At 46.7% G+C, this 21,652-nt stretch overlaps 1 protein-coding gene across 1 annotated transcript; it reads left to right on the top strand.

The window, feature by feature from the left end:
* Positions 1-12,483: 12,483 nt before the first annotated feature.
* Positions 12,484-18,585, top strand: LOC121877979 (putative uncharacterized protein ENSP00000383309; the record flags this gene model as incomplete). Its single annotated transcript, XM_042383943.1, has 2 exons — positions 12,484-12,570; positions 17,616-18,585. Coding segments are annotated over exons 1-2 (1,057 nt in total), but the record flags the coding sequence as incomplete, so codon positions are not given.
* Positions 18,586-21,652: the final 3,067 nt, after the last annotated feature.

The following is a 21,652-nucleotide window of genomic DNA, read 5'->3' as shown; positions in this document are numbered from 1 at the left end:
GTTACGCATGTTAAGAGGAAGAGAAAGAATAAAGGAGATGGAGAATGAGGAGTAGAAAGAGGAACTACAAGAGCAGGAAGTAAGAAGAGGAAAAGGGAAATAAACAGTAAGAGAGATGTAAAAATGAATAATGAAAATGATGAGTGGATAGAGGGAGGAAGGGGCAGGTGTATAGATATTATATGTTAAGAAGGAGGAGGAGGAAGGAGAAGGAAGAAGGAGGGAGAGGGAGAGGGAGGGAGAGCTTCAAGAAGACACATAGCTTCTGGCGTTACCAGATACTTGCAGGGAGTTGTTGCCTTATTGTACGATGCCTCCTGTATTAGTAAAACCTCCTCCACCTTTCTCCACTGTCTTTCTGTTTTTACTCGCATCTGTCCTCATTAAACAGTTACAAGAAATCATCTACTGTAAGACTAAAAATTATGTTCAGGTTCTCATTTGACTCTTAAGTAAGGGTCTGTAAAGTTTTTCAACGAGTGGGTAAAAACCCTGCCAAATAAGGTAATCTGTTGAGTGTGTGTGTGTGTGTGTGTGTGTGTGTGTGTGTGTGTATATGTGTGTGTGTGTGTGTGTGTGTGTGTGTGTGTGTGTGTAATACTACTAAAACATAATAATTATTTTTACTAATTTAACTAAAATAACCCTGATGATATCTAAATTTAACATAATTATACTTTTGATTTGACAAAAAAAAAAAAAACTTAACTGATAAGCCTTATCAGACTTGTACTATATTGACAGCCACCTTAATTAGAATATATTAAATCCTATATTATAAATAACAAAACTTACTCAAAGTTTTGAAAGTATTGTTATGAGTTACAGTGTTAGTTTAATTCATCTTAGCCAGACAAATCAATTAATATTTCACCCAACCCAACTTAACCTAACCTAACCAACCCTAACCCAACTACCACCATCATTAAGAGGGAATACTATAAACAATGCAAAAAACATGTTTGTAATTATCTGCACATTTAAGTGAATTATCGACGTAATAAACATGTATATATCAAAGCTGCTCTCAACAGCCATCCCCCAGGAGGTAAGGCCGCTTCCAGCCACTGCCTCCTGCCAGGGATTCTGCACCCCCTGCTGCTTTAAACCATCCTGCCAGGGTGCCTGTCACCCTGCCAACCATCCTGATGCTTGAGAGAGAGAGGAGAGAGAGAGAGAGAGAGAGAGAGAGAGAGAGAGAGAGAGAGAACTTCCCACAACTTGTATCGACAGACCAGATAAAAATCCTCATAAACAAAAACCACAAAAACTACAGACATTCAACAAATACTTTATGAGAAAAAAACCATCAAGTTTAGTTGGTTTTAAGATCAGAAGAAAAATTCACAAGATTGTTTTTTGGACCAAAGATGCAACTACCTGTTAATTACCCTCGTGGTCTTAATTTAAGGAGGGAAGGAAGGTAGAAGAACGAGAATTTAAACTGGTTGAGAGGAATGATGACAAATTCTTTATATATATAATTCAGGCATCGATGTTAGGCAATAAGTATGCATTATAAATCGAACCTGGCTAGAAATTCTCAGTAAAAAAATGTTGAAGCAAAGAGCAACAGTGTAAAGGATGGCTGGGAATGCTTGGAGAATGTGTGTGTGTGTGTGTGTGTGTGTGTGTGTGTGTGTGTGTGTGTGTGTGTGTGTGTGTGTGCGTGTGTGTGTTGGTAGATCTAAGAACCTGTTTTTGTATCTATATTTTATCCATAACTATCTACCTAACTCTGCTAATTAGAGAGGAATATTTGACAGTAATTACAATTCTCAGTGAAAGTTCTCCCATTTCTCCTTCCTCACTTCACTCTCCTCCTCCTCCTCCTCCTCCCACCCCCCATCTCCTCCTCCTCCTCCTCCTCCTCACCTCTCCTCCTCCTCCTCCTCCTCCTCCTCCTCCTCCTCCTCACCTCACCTCCTCCTCCTCCTCCTCCTCCTCACTCTCACCTCACTCACCTCACCTCCTCCTCCTCCTCCTCCCTCCTCCTCCTCCTCCCTCACCTCACCTCTCCTCCTCCTCCTCCTCACCCCACCTCCTCCTCCTCCTCCTCCTCCTCCTCATCCTACCTCACTTCCTCACCTCCTCCTCCTCCCTCCTCACCTCCTCACCTCACCTCCTCCTCCTCCTCATCCCACCACTTCACCTCACCTCCTCCTCCTCCTCCTCATCCTACCTCCCTCCTCCTCCTCCTCCCTCATCCTCCTCCTCCTCCCTCCACCCCACCCTCCTCCTCCTCCTCCTCCTCCTCCTCCTCACCTCACCTCCTCCTCCTCCTCCTCCTCATCCTCCCACCCCACCTCACCTCACCTCACCTCACCTCCTCCTCCTCCTCCTCATCCCACCCCACTCCCTCACCTCACCTCCTCCCTCCTCCTCCTCCTCCCACCTCACACCACCCTCCTCCTCCTCATCTACCTCACCTCACCTCCTCCTCCTCCTCCTCATCCCACCTCACACTTCACCTCACCTCCTCCTCCTCCTCCTCATCCCACTCCCACCACCTCCCTCCTCCTCCTCCTCCTCCTCCCTCCTCCTCCTCCTCCCACCACCCTCCCCACTAAGGGTTTGTGTACACCTCTTCCACCTATCCAACTCTCCCTTGTCCTCCAGTCAACATTCCATGAGGGTTTTTCTTCCAGCCGGCAGGTCTGGAAGCTGAAGGAGACAGATAGTGGTTTGTGTTGAATGGCCCACTGATGAAGCGCATGTTGACCCATCCATTTGATCTGCTCTAACGCTCCTTGTTGGCCATTCTGTTACAAGGATCTGTTCTCCTTCTTCCACTGAGGCTAATCCTCCTTCCACTAAAACAGGAGATTCTGCTGTCCTTCCGCAAAAGATCTCTTCTTTCGCCAATTTGGGTGATCTTGGTATTCATGTTCCGAGAAACGACTTTCATGTACTGTAAGTTTTCAATGGTGGTTTTCACCAAGTAGTTCAGTGGAAGAGCCTGTCGACCAGACTACCTGTAAGTGTATACACATAAGAGTTGTGCAAATGTTCCAGTTATTTTCTTATTATATTAAAAAAAAATTACGATCTATTTATATTTATTTATATTTAGTGTTATTGGTTGATTAATGAATGACTGTATACTATTTTTATCTGTTCAGTTTGTAACATCAGTTTTCACACACCTCAGATGTTAGATCATCCTGAAAAAAAACATTTGTGATTTTATTCATTTAATTTAATTTGCTAAAAATGTCATTAAAGTCTTTCTGAAAATTTTTTGTTTTGTTTTTCAGGATCAGTGACAGAGATCTAAATAACACAAAAACTCATGCAAACAGCGGCCCTACTGGTCTGGCGCTCCCAGGGACCCTCGCACGGAAGGTGGAGCCCCAGGGACCCTACCATGGGCCACGGGGACCCCACTCTCCAAGGGACGACGTAGCACCCAACAGGGACTCTCACAAGGACCCTCCCATGGGTGACGTCGCCCCCTAGGTCCTTCCAAGCCATGGCAAGGCCCCAGGGACCTTCCTCAGGAGTGGCGACCCAAGGGGTCCACATAGGGCGGTGGAGCCCTCAGGAACACTCACAAGGGTCGGAGAACCCTTCCAGAGACCCCAACAGGCTGCCGGCGGCTCCCTGGAACCCCCCAGGCGGCAGGAAACCCAGGACCTCCCAGGGCGAAGCCCCCACGGACCTCCCAGAGGCGGCGCGCAACCCAAGCACCTTCAGAGGGACGATGGTTCTGACCTCCCAGGCGGCTTGCGCCCCCAGGACCTCCTCCCAGGCGACGTAACCGTCCTCCTAGGGCGACACACCTGAACGACTGTAAAAGATGGCAACGCCCCCAAGGATCCTCCCAGGATCCTCTCACACAGGGCCTAGGATCTCAGAGACGGCGCCCCAGGACCTCCCAGGAGTGGCAGCGCCTGGGACTGTTAAAGTGGTACCCTAGGCCCTATGGCATGCTTATCTTGTGTCATATATGTTACACACTTCCAGCAGTCCTTACTTAACTGTGATTGGTGGACTATTCTTTTAATCCATCAAATTTCAGCCAATAGGAGAAAAGAGCAGTCAGTCAGCACAACACCCCAACTTATGTTTTCCTATTGATATTAGTTCCGTTTCCTTGCTGTTCAGGCTGTGATGACTGGCGGTGTATTTATTTAACATTTCATCTCCCAGAGTTCTAACAGCGCAAAAAACCTCGTACCCAGTGACCCAACTGGTCTGGCGCTCCCAGGAACCCCTTCCAGGTGGTGCTGGTGCCTCCAGGGACCCTCGCACGGAAGGTGGAGCCCCAGGGACCCTACCATGGGCCACGGGGACCCCGGGTCTCTCCAAGGGACGACGTAGCACCCAACAGGGACTCTCACAAGGACCCTCCCATGGGTGACGTCGCCTCCTAGGTCCTTCCAAGCCATGGCGGCGCCCCAGGGACCTTCTCAGGAGTGGTGGCGACCCAAGGGGTCCACATAGGGGCGGTGGAGCCCTCAGGAACACTCACAAGGGCGGAGAAGCCTCAGGGACCCTCCCAGGGTCGCCGATGCCCCCAGGGACCCTCCCAGAAGCTATTGCGCAACCCAATCACCCTTTCAAATTGACGATTGTTCCCCCAGGGACCTTTCCAGGGACGATTGCTAGTCTGGGGGCCCTCCCAGCGGCGGTGGTACACCCAGGGACCCTCACAAAGGCGGCGGCACCTCAGAGGCTTTCCCAGGGGTGGTGGTGCCCCCAGGAACCCCAGAAATGACGACAGAGCCCCCAGCGACCCTCTCAGGGACTGCAGTGTCTCCAAGGACCCTCTTATGGGCTGCGGCGCCTCAGGGAACCTTTCAGAGGCATCGGCGCACTCACGGACCATCCCAAGTACGGTGACGCTACCAGGAACCCTCCTATGGGGCAGCAGCAATCCCAGAGACCCTCCCAGAGGCGGCTGAGCCCCGAGAAATCCTTCGAGGGGCGATGGCGTGCCCATGGACCCCCCCTAGGACGGCGGGGCCTTAGGAATTCTCTCGGGAATGGTTGGGCCTACAGGGACCATCACAGCAACCCCTCCACTGGTCACAGCGCCCCATTGGACTCTCCCAGGGGCGACGGAACCGTCCTCCAAGGGACGACGACGCCCCAGGCAACCTCCCAGGGGTGGCGACACAGTGAACGACTGTCCTAAAGATGGCAGCACCCCAAAGGATCCTCCCAGAAATCCATCCAGGGACAGTGGCGCCCCCAGGAACCCTTCCAGCGTTGGTGGCGCCCCCATCAACCCACCCTGTGAAGGCGGGGTCCCCGGAATTTTCCCAGGGACGGCGGAGCCCAAGGGACCCTCATTGGGGCCATCCCAGTACAGTGGCGCCCCCAGGGATCCCCAGAGGGACCCTCCCAGGTGCGTCTGAGTCCACAGGGGCCTTCCAGAGACGGGTGCCGCCCTCCGGGGCCCGTTCAGGAGTGACAGCGTCCCCTTGGGACCCTCCCAGGGTCGGCGACGCCCCCAGGGACCCTCCCAGGAGTGGCACCGCCTTCTGGGACCGTTAAAGTGGTACCCCCAGGAGCCCTATGGCATGCTTGGTCTTTGTGTCAAATATGTTACATATTTCCAGCAGTCCCTTACTTAACTGTGATTGGTGGACTATTCTTATAATCCACCAAATTACAGCCAATAGGAGAAGAGAGCAGTCAGTCAGCACAACACCCCAACTTATGTTTTCCTATTGGATATTATTCTCCGTTTAGTTGTTCAGGCTGCGATGATACTGGAAATGTGATGGTCGGTGTATTTATTTAACGTTTCAACTCCCAGAGTTCTGAATACTTCAAAAACTATTGCATCCAATGGCCCTACAGGCTTCTCTAGTCGCCGCCGCCTCTGCGAGAGTGCCTAGAGGCTTCGCCACCACTGGGACGGTCCCTAGGGGCGCCACCGCCCCGGGGAGGTTCGCTGCCCCTGGGAGGGCCCCTGTGGGCGCCGCCGCTTATGGGAGGGTCCGTGTGGTCACCGCAGCACCTGGAAAGGAGAGTCAGACCTGTAGGGCCCCTCGGTGCAATAGTATTTGTGCAATTTAGAACTCTGGGAGATGAAACGTTAAAAAATACACCGACCATCACATTTCCAGTATCATCTTGGCTGAACAACTAAACGGAGACTAATATCCAACAGGAAAACATAAGTTGGGGTGTTGTGCTGACTGACTGCTCTCTTCTCCTATTGGCTGTAATTTGGTGGATTAAAACAATAGTCCACCAATCACAGGTAAGTAAGGGACTGCTGGAAGTATGTAATATATATTACACAAAGACCAAGCATGCCATAGGGCCCCTGGGGGCCCTTAGTAGGGTCCCTGGGTGGAGCCGTCCCTGGATGGGTCCCTAGAGGCGCCGGAGTCCCTGGGAGAGTTCCTGGAGGCGCCACCACCCCTGGGAAGGCTCCTGATGGCGCTGCCGTCTTTGAGAGGGCCCTTGGGCGTGCCACAGCCGCTGGAAGGGTTCCTAGAAGCGCCGTCGTCCCTGGGAGGCTCCCTGGATTCTCCTGTTGGTCACCTCTTCCGCCTATACCGCCATTGGGGTCTTGTTGGAGCTCTGTAAGTATTTCTGTCTGATGCGGGACTCCACCACACCAGGTCCATCACCCACATGCTGTAATAGTTTGCTGGGCGGTGTGTACTGTACAGCGTGTGTCAGTTCTGTGGAGAAGGGTAAAATAGTAATAGACTAGCAACCAATACCAAGTGGGTATCAAAAGTTTGAATTAATATAAATATTTGTATTAATTTGAATTATTAGTGAAAATATTTGAAATAAAAGTACCTTTTTATAAATATTTGTACTACATATGTGAATGATTGTGTCTGTTTGTGCTAAAAGTAATGTTAATACAATAATTTATAATATAAATGTAAATTAATGCTAATATTTTTATTAAGATTATTTTTGCATAATTATTTATTCTATGCAGTAAATGCGAAGTAGAATTCATATATTTGTAATAAAAGTATAAATTAGGCCAAATATTTTGACTAATTCTTACAACTATTACAAATATGTGTACTTTAGTGTAAGTTTATACTAATTTTTACTTTTAATTCAAATATTTGTACTAGTGGAACAATAGCTAGTGATAATGACAATAAGTAGTAATACAAACAATATACTGTACTCGTGTGTGTATAAGAACAGGTACTGAGGCCGAGGGTGAGACGGAGAGTCACACAAAGAAGAGGAAAACTCAATAAAGTTGTTCCAGAGTCAGCAGAGTGGATCAGGAAGAACCACGTAAATGGCGATAAGAATAAAAGAAGGTAAAAGTAAGACAAAGAAGAGAGAATGACAAGTGTTCCTATTGGGGAAATAATTCTTACTTTATACAATAACAGGAGTACCCAATCAGAGGGTTCCATTCCCTAGACCAATCAGAGATCTCCATTCCTTGGACCAATCAGAGATCTCCATTCCCTGGACCAATCAGAGAGTTCCATTCCCTGGACCAATCAGAGAGTTCCATTCCCTGGACCAATCAGAGATCTCCATTCCCTGGACCAATCAGAGAGTTCCATTCCCTGGACCAATCAGAGATCTACATTCCCTTGACCAATCAGAAATCTCCATTCCCTGGACCTAATATAACATAACATAACGTACCTGATATGATGTACTTTCACTTTCTACAAAAATGTCGCTAATTACTCTCGCCGTCTGTGATTTTTCAATGTGTCACTTTTTGGTAATTTCAGGCCCGAAAAAATCTCATCTTTGGTAATTTTGTTCAGAATCTCAGTACAGGTGTATTGCGGGGTAATTAGTGGTTAATTACCACCACCCCCTCCCCTCCCCCCCCCAAAAAAAGAAGTAGAATCACAGGAAACATTTTGTAAGAAACACGAGAAAAATGAATATATTCAGAAGGTAAAAAAAACTATGACAGCTAAATGACTTAAAAGAATAAATAAAACAAGAGAGATAAATATAATTAAGAACAATATAGAAGAAATTATAAGTAAGAGCATTAAAGAGAAGAGATTATTAAAGAAACAATGAAACAAATCTTTAAAAATACGTCAGTAATGAACCACAGGAAAGAAGAATCAATAAATAATGAATAAAAACGAATGAAAACAATTCCCAGATAACCAGAAGGAAAAAGAAAAAAAAGAGAAGAGACTGTAAAGAAAATTAAAGCGAGAGATTAGAGCGAGACAGGAATGGAGAAGCAGTTCGGACTCAGGAAGGACGGAGGGAGGGCAGGGGGGGTGGGGGCGGCGGGCGGGAGGGTGGGTGGGCGGGAGGGCTTGCTCGTTGTGCCCAGCCTGGGTATAGGCCCCGCTACCCGACGATCCTGCCCTCTCCCGTGCTTTGATATGCCCGCACCACAGAAAATGGGTATGCCTATTCAACTCTCCCCCCACTCAACCCCCCCCACACACACAAAACCACCACCATAACCCCCCCTCCCCCCTTACACACAATCTAGCTTAACTGCCTCCCCCTCTCTCTCTCTGTCAGACCCTACCCACTGCCCTAATCTGACTTCTACATATACTGTTAATGAATATGTTGTATTTCTTTGTGTATGAACCTCTGTCCTGCGTGGCAGTGAGAAGTGATACCACCCTCAGTGTCAAGACCTGACTGAATTACTCACAATAGGCAAACTGTACTACAAGCTTTGTCAATAAATTTGTTAAACTAAAAAAAAACTACTACTTGTATACATCTCCCATTTTCTCTCTCTTTATCATTATCTCTTTTCTTATTTACAATCACTCTTTCTGTCTCTTTCTCCATACCCCATTCACTCTTTTTCTTGTTATACTCTCTCTCTCTCTCTCTCTCTCTCTCTCTCTCTCTCTCTCTCTCTCTTTTATTATATAGTTTCTCTGCCATTCTCTCGACCTCTCTCACTCATTACACACACATGCACACATGATATATTATTATTATTATTACTACTACTACTACTACACACACACACACACACACACACACACACACACACACACACAAACACACACACACACACACACACACACACACACACACACACACACACACACACACACACACACTGACCTTGTCCTTGTCTCTTTCGTTGTTATAAATATATTTCTTATCTACTAAAGTTTGAGCAATGCTATTTATATCTAACCTCCCACTGAAAGCTGATTGGCCGGCTGGATGACCAATTAGGTTACTCAGCTGATTGGTTATATATTTGACTGGCTTTCTAACAGGTCGACTGACTGTTTAACTGAGTCTGGTAGGACGATGATTCATTTAGCTATGTGACTGTTACGACAGGAGGAGTCCATAACTGGTTCTTCAGAAAGGAGGAGTATCGAATCTAACTGGGCGAGCATCAGACTGGATGAACTAACAAAGCAGGCGAGAATTTGACTGGATTTATCGACTGTAGGAGTATCTGACTGGGTGTACTGACTGAGCAGGTGAGCATCTACAGTAACTGGGTACACGGTGAGGGCTTCTTTGGGGTACACTTCCAGGTAAGACACAAGTCCTTCGTCTTTGAGAGGTGTTTCTCAGGTGTTAATGCATTACACCGTTCCCCAGGATGCAACCCACAACAGGTGTCTTACGAGTCGGTGAGCAGAGACAAGGGACTGGGAGGGGTGGGGAGGAGAGGGGAGGGGAGGGGGGGAGAGGGGAGAGGCGGGCCGGGTGGCCTTCTCATCTCCCAGCCCTCAGCATCCAGCTCCGTTTTCTGTGATGGAGAAAAGAGGCAGACTTTTACGATTGTGTTATGGGGAGACGATTTTTATACCTAAATTCATAACTTTTTTCAATATTTCAAAGACGAATATTTGTTTAGAATACTTATTTTATTTTGGTATAACTTTATCAGTAATCTATAAATGATGAGTCATATATTACCTGGGTCTCCTGCAACTATTCTTGGTTAAATTACAGGTAATGTTTACCATTGTTTGTTTACCTGTACTGTTGTATGTACGCGCGCGAACGACAACAAACTTGTATGATGATTATACTGAATAAATATCTATCTACTTATCTATCTTATTATTATTCTAATTGTATCATTAGTTTGCATTTATTTATTTATTTGTGTAAAAAGAACAAGAAGTGTGTTAGTTGTAGTGTGTTTGGGAGGGGTGTGTGTTGGGGGAGGTGGTGTTGGGGGGGGGTGTGTGTTGGGAGGTGTGTTGGGGAGGTGTGTTGGGGGGAGGTGGTGTGTGTTGGGGAGGTGGTGTGTTGGGGAGGTGGTGTGTGAGGGGTGGTTTGGGGAGGTGGTGTGTTGGGGAGGTGGTGTGGGGAGGTGGTGTTGGGGAGGTGTGTTGGGGAGGTGTGTGTGGGGTGGTGTGTGTTGGGGGGGTGTGTGTTGGGGGAGGTGGTGTGTGTTGGATGGTGTGTTGGGGTGGTGTGGGGTGGGGTGTGGGGAGGGTGTGTGGGGAGTGGGGGGTGTGTGTTGGGGAGGTGGTGTGTGGGAGGTGTTGGGGGTGGTGTTGGGGAGGTGGTGTGTGTAGAGGTGTTGGGAGTGGTGTGTGTTGGGGAGGTGGTGTGTGTTGGGGAGGTGGTGTGTGTTGGGAGGTGGTGTGTTGGGGAGGTGGTGTGTGTGGGGAGGTGGTGAGTGGTGGTGGGTGTGTGTTGGGGAGGGTTTGGGGAGGGTGGAGAGGTGGTGTGTGTTGGGGAGGTGGTGTGAGTGTGTGGGGATGGTGTGTGGGGAGGGGTGGTTGGGGAGGTGTGTGTGGGAGGTGGGGTGTTAAGGTGGGTGTGTTGGGGAGGTGGTGTGTGCTGGGGGGTGGTGTGTGGGGAGGTGGTGTGTGTGAGTGTTGGGGAGGTGGTGTGTGTTGGGGAGGTGGTGTGTGTGGGGAGGTGTTGGGAGGTGGTGTGTGTTGGGGAGGTGGTGTGTTGGGGAGGGGGTGGTGGTGTGTTGGGGGAGGTGGTGTGTTGGGGGAGTGTGGCTGGGGAGGTGGTGTGTGTTGGAGGGGGTGGTGTGTTGGGGAGGTGTGTGTTGGGGGAGGTGGTGTGTGTTGGGGAGGTGGGTGTGTTGGGGGGGTGGTGTGTGTTGGGGAGTGGGGGAGGTGGTGCTGGGGAGGTGGTGTGTTGGGGAGGTGGTGTGTTGGGGGGGTGTTGGGGAGGGTGTGTGTTGGGGGAGGTGGTGTGTGTTGGGGGGAGGTGTGGTGTGTGTTGGGGGAGGTGGTGTGTTGGGGGATGGTGTGTGTGTTGGGGAGGTGTGTGTTGGGGAGGTGGTGTGTTGGGGAGGTGGTGTGTTGGGGGAGGTGGTGTGTGTGTTGGGGAGGTGGTGTGTGTTGGGGGAGGTGGTGTGTGTTGGGAGGTGGTGTGTGTTGGGGAGGGTGTGTTGGGGAGGTGGTGGTGTGTTGGGGAGGTGGTGTGTGTTGGGGGGAGGTGGTGTGTGTGTGTGGGGAGGTGGTGTGTGTTGGGGGAGGTGGTGTTGGGAGGTGGTGTGTTGGGGAGTGGTGTGGGGAGAGGTGTTGGGGGTGTGTGTGGGGAGGTAAAGGGGAGTGTTGGGGAGGTGGTGTGTGTGTTGGGGAGGGGTGGTGTGTGGGGGAGGTGGTGTGTTTGGTGATAGTGATGGTGACGAACCACAAGACGAACCACAACAAGACGAACCACAACAAGACGAACCACAACAAGACGAACCACAACAAGACGAACAACAAAGACGAACCACAACAAGACGAACAACAACAAGACGAACCACAACAAGACGAACTACAACAAGACGAACAACAACAAGACGAACCACAACAAGACGAACCACAACAAGAGGAACCACATCGACTAAATTACCTCAGTGGATGCAATTGAACGACTAAAACACACCTTGTGGCACATCCCGAAATCAATTATAATCTCCTGAAATTTATATACACAACTTAGGGTCTCGTGTTTTTACTCTCTAACAATTTTAAAGCATTAGACCCATCAATTTTATTCCGCTTGACACATGAACTTATACGAATTATTATATTTTTTTTTCTTTTTGAGCGGGAGGAGCAGGCAGAATTTATGAAGAATTATTGAAGATGTTTTCAGTTAATATAATTTTTCATTTACAGATTAATATTTAATATGTGGGTTTTTTTTATTAGTTAGAGAAATTGGTTTGGAAGCTATTTTGTCAGTCTCTCAATGAATGGGAGATAGAAGAGGAGAGAGAGATAGAGAGAGGCGTAAGAGAAAGGAGAAGACAGAGAGAGAGATACAGAAAGAGAAAATGAGAGAATAAGAGAGAAATCACCAATACTGAACAAATAGAACAGCGAGAACAGGAATCTATCCACCATAACTTAATACCCGTTACCAATCTTAACCACGACACAGACTTTCAAGCTGTCTACCTGAGTAAGATTCAAGCTTCCCTGAGCAAGATTAAGCTTTCCTCCCCTCGTACCGCACGAACGAACACCAACCTTCGGAAATTACTGATGATTATTTTTTTTCCCTCCCACGTGTCAGCTAATTTTATTATCTTAGGATTTAATAAAGTTTAATGAAATCTATACTATTAAAACTCAGTAAACAATGACAGGGGGAACAAACCTTATGAAGGCTGACGTCAAGCCTTTTAAGATGCTGAAGGTACAACTTGAGGTCCACCATCACCACTTGGTAATACCTTAACGTCGTTATTAACCTGAGTGTTAAGTATAATACATATATCATCTGTTATATATTGAAGGATAATATACTCATAATATATCTTAACATTCTGAGATAAAGAAAAAAGATTGTGTATGTGAACGTATTATTATTTATGATATATGTAATTAAAGTGGTTGATTTAACAGGTTAGAATATGTTACCGTGTTAATTAACGATGCCCCGTTTTTGTACCCTGAACAAGAAAGGTTAACTCATGGAACCTCTAACCAAGGTTGAAAGAGGCCAGAAATACGTCCTATGGTGTCCAGTTATTCATGAGGGTCGATGTACGAGTGAGTGTGTGTGTGTGTGTGTGTGTGTGTGTGTGTGTGTGTGTGTGTGTGTGTGTGTGTGTGTGTGTGTGTGTTAGATGTTGTGTATCTACAGGTGGATATTGTTATTGCTGTTGATTAGACGGACAGGTGAGGGTAATACTGTGTGTTATGTCCAGACGAGGAGTGGGTCAGTTAGTTACAGTAACCAATCAGAGCATTAGTCCCAGCACCACAGCAACCAATCAGAGCATTAGTCCCAGCACTACTCAGTAACCAATCAGAGCATTAGTCCCAGCACTACTCTAAGTAACCAATCAGAGCATTAGTCCCAGCACTACTCCTAGCACCACATCCAGCTTCAGTCGCAAGCGCCAATCTCAGCACCAGTAAATGAAGTAACCACAGAGCCGATATCAACAGCATCCATACCCTTTCTGACAGCATTAATCCTACACAGCACAGCATCTTCCACAGCGCCATTTTACCCTGCAGACCGCCATATTTCACAGCACCGGACCATAAATCACCATCCTACACCATTTATCACACAGCAAGGGTTACCTCCATCCCTCGCACCACCACCACTACACCACACGACCAGCTTCAACACCAACACCAACACCACACCACACCACACCCTCAACCTCACCAACACCATCAACTCTCATTGCACCTACACCATCTGTCTCATACCATCACCCAGGTACAGCCACACCATCAGGCAGTTTGCTAGACCACACTTACTACGCCCCCCCCCAGATAAAGCCACCAGTCGTCAATCTTCAACGAGCAAAGCCAAAACCAGTTCTTGATCTTCCCAGAGAATCGAGGATCGTTCATTCACGGTGACCTAAACACTACTCGCTTTAGTTAGTGATAATATAACCCTCGCTGGAGATAGTATAGGAGTTAGTATAGCCTTTAATTGGTGATATATAGCTTTTTTCAGTGATATTATTATAGCTTTTGTTGGTGATATTTGTAGCATGTATAAGTGAATTGATCGTAACGAGTTGGTTGGTGGATCACAGGTTAAAATCTCGATTGTTTTTCGTGATAAAGAGTTGAATCCTTCTTGGTAATACTTTAAGATAGACTTCAGTACTTGTGATACCAAACGTTTATACTTTTTATGTTTATTTTGTGTTCTGTATAATCCTTTTTTTTCTCTTCTTTTATTTGTTTTTGTCTACTGTTTTCTCTTACTAAAACTGTGGAATCTATTGAAACGTTTCCATGATAACTTACGAACTACGAGAAACATTTTTGAGTTCGTAATTCAAACATAAAACAGAGGAACCATCGTACTATACAAATAAAACATGAGGTCTCTAGTTGTACACACATACACACACACACACACACACACACACACACACACCCATGCACACACACACACACACACACACACACACACACACCAAAACACCTAGTGGAAATCTACCCCCCTCCAAAAGCTACATCACTCCCAGATCAACATCACCACCTCATGAGTTGTGGCCTGCAAGGCAGGTAGGTTCATATCTACTTGGATCTATACATTGCTGGCTGGCCTTTGAGCGGTAAGCGACAACAAACACAACAACAAAAACCTGAGATCCCTCTCATGTAGGTAAGCCCCCCCTCTCCCCCCTTCTCCCCCCTCGCCCCCTTCCCTCCCACCCCCCTCGCCCACCTTCTCTCCCCCCAAAAGACGATATTCATGGAAAACAAAAACAAAAAAAACAAAAACATTAAAACGTAGAAACGCAAAAACTATCATAAAATTAATCAAAAAATATTGATCTCTAATACAATTGAAGCAAAAACACACGAACACTGTCATCAATTATTGCAGAATACGGATTTCAGACCCAAAATAAGCTAAACAAAAAAAAAATACGACAACTCCCACAACCTTATATCAAAATATGGGATCTTTCTCAAAATAAATACGATTCAATGGTAATTTATCTGGATATAATTATGTGGGGGAATTAATGAGGATAAAAAAGCCTTATGTATAAAATAATACAAATGATCCAGACTTTATATTAACTGTTTACTGGAGAGAAATGATATCCTTACCCAACACACACACACACACACACACACACACACACACACACACACACACACACACCTGTCAGATCTCTCATCCCGATCGACTTTATCAATTTGGAGTTATCCTCTACACACATTGTTCAACCTCTGTCCAAATTTCATTATTTACAATCAGGCAATCCAATTTTGAAATAATCTGTTTATAGAAAACTGAAAAACATGAACACACACACACACACACACACACACACACACACACACACACACACACACACACACACACACACAGGGAATTGAAAACTATAACACCTGTGTATAAAGAGAATCTGTGTGTTAATTAAAATCGTGATGATAATCTAGAGAGAGAAAAAAAACCCACACAGGTAAAAACCACCTGAACATTACAAAGTCACCATTTAACAAGTACACCTGAAGTAGCGAACGAAGAATATTCCTCTCCTTCACTTATTGGTTCACCTCTTTCATCATAGAGGTTATTCGCTTATATTTAGTGTATATGACAACTGGTGTTACATACTTCACTCTCTTTACGACCCAACGAGAGTCATGTGCGAACTGGTTTTATTATCAAGAGACAGGATAAGAATTTAAGTGATTTCGTTAAGTGGAGTTCAGCTTTCTCACCACATGTTGGTTTTGTTCGGGTTTTTGTGAGGTCTTTCGGTCTTTAAGTGGTTATATTATCTTCGAGTTAATGAACAGTAATGAAGGCTCTCTAGACACAGTTAGCTAAACCAATAATATCGAGGTGAGGGGGTGGTGGTGATGAGGGAGAGGGGTGGTGGTGAGGAGGTGGTGGTGAGGGAGGAGGTGGTGAGTGGTGAGGAGGTGGTGGTGAGGAGGTGGTGGTGGAGGTGAGGAGGAGGTGGTGGTGAGGTAGGAGGTGGTGGTGGGGCGGGGAGGTGAGGGTGGTGGTGATGAGGGAGGGAGGGTGGTGGTGGGGGTGGGGTGAGGTGGTGAGGGAGGTGGTGGTGACAGATCTTTAATGACACCAAGATTACTGATAGCAGGTGTCATGAATATATATGTATGTGTATGTATGTATGTATGTATGTGTTGTTACGAACCACGCCATCAATTGTCATGATCTACCTACCCAGCACCACGAGCAACGCCATCTATTGTCCTGATCTACCTACCCAGCACCACGAGCAACGCCATCTAGGGACGAAACACGAGTATGACTCGTCTTAGTTACCACTCCGGGGTTTCCCTTCTCCATATCCTGGTTGTTGCGTCACCTCCTCAAGTCTTCTTTGTCAGCTCCAGTTCGATGAGAGTTGAGTTCACTCTGGGAAGTGACCACAGGATCACCTATCCTGGGAACCCTGCAGCCTGATGACTACCTACCGTCTTCTACAATATTCAGCCTCACTCTGTTCAACCATCTCATCCGCCCTTGGTATTGTAAACCTTATATTGCCTCCCCACCTCCACATGCTTTAGAATTGTTGTATGTTGTATAAATATGTATATACTGTTAATGTTTAGGTTAAGTATGGTTAAGGGTAAATTATAGAAAGCTGAATATTTTGTTAAGGGATTTATGGTACTTTATTATACACAACAAAAACTCGCATCCTTTGTCTACCCTTTTATAGTCCGATTGTCTTTGTTTTGTTTTTTGTTGTTACCTGTTGGGATCTGGGTAGACTTTTAACTATATTCTAAATCCCCAACTCGTAACAGTATGTATGTAGTCACTGGATATTGGAAGCACGTGTTTAACTTTTTCAACTTTATTTTCTGTCTTTTTGGTGATTGTATACACCACCATCACCATCACCATTATCACCACCATCATCATCATTTTCATCACCACCACCATCACCACTATCACGATCATCATCATTATCATCATCATCATCATAGTTCCCTCCAGGTGAGTGACAGAGTATCACTGGGGGGGGAGGGGTCACACTTCCGCAGGTGACCGTGAGAGCAGCTTCAGTCACCTCGTTCACACAGGTACACTTGTCCAGGTAGAGTCTCTGGTTTCTCTCTGGCATCTCCTCTACTTATCCTCTTCTATGATGCTGTGCTATGCTGTTACCCCTCTCCTGTACTGTGCTGTGCTGTGCTATGCTGTTACCCCTCTCCTGTGCTGTGCTATGCTGTTACCCCTCTCCTGTGCTGTGCTGTCTTCTGCTGGGAACAACCCTCTCCCATTCCTCCCACGCAGCCTGCCTCGTATCAGACACCTTCAGATACACCTTGACGTCATCAACAGGTACACCGCCAACCCACGACAATTTATCAACAACACCTTGACAGCTGTATGACACGTAAATAAGCCTTCAGTGAATACAAAAGAAAAGACAAATTTACTGCTAACGAAAAAAGATAAACGGATTATACTTGACATTAAGCGTTGGATAATGGCGACGAAGAAACGTATATAAAAGGAATAGATGTTACTTGCGATAATAAATAAGACAAAATTTATACCGATAATTCCTTTTGATATTCAGAACCAGGTGTATGGGTTTAACTCTTCATAAACAACTATGTATAACTTCCGACTAATACCTTAATTAGTGTTTATTTCTCTAACACTGGACACACACACACACACACACACACACACACACAGTATCCTCAACCAGCTCTTGTTACCGGTGTTTTGGTGTTAATTCTTATCCTTCAACGTCTCGGACTACCCCCAACATTCAGCGTCTCGGACTACCCCCAACCTTCAACGTCTCGGACTACCCCCAACCTTCAGCGTCTCGGACTACCCCCAACCTTCAGCGTCTCGGACTACCCCCAACAGCAGCGTCTCCAGACTACCCCCAACCTTCAATCTCCAGACTACCCCCAACCTTCAGCGTCTCCGGACTACCCCCAACCTTCAGCGTCTCAGACTACCCACAACCTTCAACGTCTCAGACTACCCCCCAACCTTCAGCGTCTCAGACTACTAACCTTCAGCATCTCCAGACTACCCCCAACCTTCAACGTCTCGGACTTTACCCCCAACCTTCCAGCGTCTCAGACTACCCCCAACCTTCGTCTCGGACTACTCCCAACCTTCAACGTCTCCAGACTACCCCCCAACCTTCTCGTCTTGGACTACCCCCAACCCAGCTAGCGTCCTCAGACTGCACAACCTTCAGCGTCCAGATGCCCCCAACCTTCAGCGTCTCGGACTACCCCAACCTTCAGCGTCTCCAGACTACCCCCCAACCTTCAGCGTCTCAGACTACCCCCAACCTTCAGCGTCTCCAGACTACCCCCCCAACCTTCAGCATCTCGGACTACCCCCAACCGCTAGCACCGTCTCAGACTACCCCCCAACCTTCAACGTCTCGAGACCCCCCAACCTTCTTCAGCGTCTCAGACTACCCCCAACCTTCAGCGTACTCCGGACTACCCCCAACCTTTCAGCGTCTCAGACTACCCCCAACCTTCCGCGTCTCAGACTACCCCAACCTTCAGCGTCTCAGACTACCCCAACCTTCAGCGTCTCGGACTACCCCCCAACCTTCAGCGTCTCGGACTACCCCCAACCTTCCAGCGTCTCCAGACTACCCCAACCTTCAGCGTCTCGGACTACCCCCAACCTTCAGCGTCTCGGACTACCCCCAACCTTCAGCGTCTCGGACTACCAGAATCTTTCAGTGTATCTGGAAAGCTCCTGCAGGTAAGAGGGTTTTCTTCCTCCTCTCACGTCTCATCACTCAAACTTGGAGTATAAAATTACTCGATGTTTTCCTGACGTAAAAGTAGTGAACAGATGAGATCCGTCACAACATCGCCTCTTACGTAAGAATAACGCACGCGCACCTGACAATCTAAGAATACCTTTAATAAGCCCGTGTGCTGACCGGCGAGCTAAGGTAACGCGTCCACAGGTACTCCACAACATCTCAGCATCAAGGCGATTCACATTAACGTCAGGAATGCTCGTCTGGGGATGACACAATACCTCGTTACAAATAATTAGTAAAGGGAGGGTGTAACTACGGAACCCTCGGCAATTACGAATACAGTCGTTAAGGTCCACAAACTTCTCATAAAAAACGCTAACAATGCAATTGGGTGGTTAACGAAATGCGCAGCGGGGATTACACAGTCTGACAAAAGAAGTCCTCGTTATGTTCCCCCAAGCCGCGGTAAACGGTGAGGCTAGACGTCGACGTGTGGCCTACCTGAGGCTTCCTAATGATCACCTGATGAACTCAACACCTGGTCTTCCCCGGCGGACTCAAGAAGGCAACGTAATGAGACGAGGAGAGAGAGAGAGAGAGAGGCTTTATGGCGGCATATTTCAAAGATCTTGGTCACTTACGGTATGTTTACGTCTTAGTGGTAATACTTAGATACCATTAGAATAAATTTATCGATCCTTTACCTATCAATCGTTAACTATTATATATATATAAATATATCGTCAGGGCGAGACATATATTCTCTCAAGTTCTTTACATAAACCTTACCTCCGTAGAGACTTCATATACCTCTATACTTTTCTCTTTGTCTTATAATATTTACCTATAAGATTTTTATATATATCCTATTTATGTATATATTATTTTTTATCTATTTTATTATAAATAACTTCAATGTACTTACCAGTTTATTCTCTTTATATAATGTCATCTTTATTTTATTTATTACCAAGTTGTAGACAGACTTAGCTATTGTTTGTACATAATATATTTTACTTATTTAAGCTGTAGACAGGTTGAGATATGGCTTATGTCTGGGAGAGAATTTAGCAGGGTGACCCCCCTCGACCTAGCGCCAGGAGAGGGGCTCATTCAGTGTTGTGTGTATGCGCCGTGGTCACTCATTGAGGGGGTAATATTTTGTGCACACCATCTAGACAAGCAAATTGATGGATAATGACATGTGTTGCTGAGGAGAGGGAGAAGGGAGAGGGAGGGAGAGGGAGAGAGGGAGGGAGAGGGGGAAGGGGAGAGGGAGATAGTTGGGGGGGGAAGGGTTGTTCATGTTTGAGGTGGGGAGGTGGTAATTTGTGTTTGTGTGTTCTTAGTGTGTTTTTGTGTTCCTTTGTGGAAGTGTTTGTGTGATTGTGTTTGTTTGGTGTTTGTTTTTGTGTTCATTTGTGTGTTTGTGTGTGTGTGTGTTTTTGTTCGCTTGGTGATTATTTTATCTGTTAGTTTTTTGAGTGTGTGCATACAGCTTCTGAAATTACCGTAGTCCAATATGATAACCTAACCTAACCAAACCAGCCAGAGAAACACACACACACACACACACATGGCGAGACAGCAAGAACAGCTCCGAGGGAAAAAAACAAACAAACTGACAGCTACTGGATGAATTAGACAGATAGATAAACTGACAGACAGATAGACAGCTTTCCTACGATAAATATCCCCGAGATGTAAGACTACAGCCATAGCACAACCCTGACGTACACCGGAACTGCTCCCGACAGGCCGACAGCATCTCTGCCTAATTGTACTGACACCTGGTATTTAATTCGAGTCTTTCCACGAGTGCAGTCAGTTGTGTGTGTGTGTGTGTGTGTGTGTGTGTGTGTGTGTGTGTGTGTGTGTGTGTGTGTGTGTGTGTTACTCGCTGGCCTGCAGTGAGCGTAAGAGAACAGACAACTCAGGCTACATTTCACTCGACTCCTCTGAGCAACATGAAAAGGTGGTGAAATAAATACGTTTTTTTCTCATATATGTACTGTATATTTATCAGTGTAACCGATGTATTTACCTCATTTATCCTACACACGATGTATTTTTCTCTCACCTACTGTATCATTGTAGCCCATATATCTCTGGCTACAGTAGTGACGTCATGACTTCCTGCACAGCGGTGATTATATTATCCTTTATGACGTGTTGAGCCAAATGTAAGGTGGAGAAAAACAAAAATTTGCATACCGGGTCAGTGAATCTTCGTCGTAAGAACATAAGAATGGATGAAACTGCACCGGGCCTTTTGGCTTATACTAGGCAGCCCCGTTTACACCCATATTTGAAGCTTCTCGGCGTGTTCCAGTTAATGGTGGTGCTCGGTACCAACCCTGTCTCACGCCTCTATCTAAATTTGTCTAATTTAAAACCATTGTTAGAAGTTCGCTTCTGGTAGTTTAAGTACCTTTTAACAAAGGTACTTTAGGTATCACCTACGTTTAACCCTTTGTTTAATCTAGGGAATCGATATCCGTCTGAACCGCATAATCCAAGTGAGGTCTCACATACGCGAGATATAACGTCGCTTGTTTCCAGCAAATACGCATTGTTCTCTTGGTGTTACATTCGCTGTCCTCCAAGTTCGCTAAGTTCTTCCTTACATTCCTCACTAGACGATCACTCCCGCCTGGCTTAGGTGACGTTGCCAGGTGAGGCGCCCCAATCATTGCAACCAATCCCATGACACCTGTTAGCTGCCAACACCATGACATCCAAACCTACTGGAGTACCGCCATCTTCCTTCTTGAGACCATGGTGCACTCGCCTCCCCCTGGTGCACTCGCCTCCCCCTGGTGCACTCGCCTCCCCCTGGTGCACTCGCCTCCCCCCGGTGCACCTGCTCCCTGGTGCACTCACCCCCCGGCACCTGCCTCCCCCCTGCACCTGCCTCCTGGCATTCTCGCCCCGGTGCACTCTGCCTCCCTGCTGCACCTGCCCCCTGCAACCCTGCTCTGCCCCCCTGCTGCACACCTCCGCCCCCCTGGTGCACTCCTGCCCCCTGGTGAGCAATACGTAACTGAACGAAGCACTGAT

This window comes from Homarus americanus, unplaced genomic scaffold (assembly GCF_018991925.1).
Source record: "Homarus americanus isolate GMGI-L3 unplaced genomic scaffold, GMGI_Hamer_2.0 scaffold37824, whole genome shotgun sequence".
In the NCBI taxonomy this organism is placed as follows: domain Eukaryota; kingdom Metazoa; phylum Arthropoda; class Malacostraca; order Decapoda; family Nephropidae; genus Homarus; species Homarus americanus.
The sequence above is the reverse complement of the archived record's forward strand: the minus strand, read 5'-3'. Positions and strand labels throughout refer to the sequence as shown.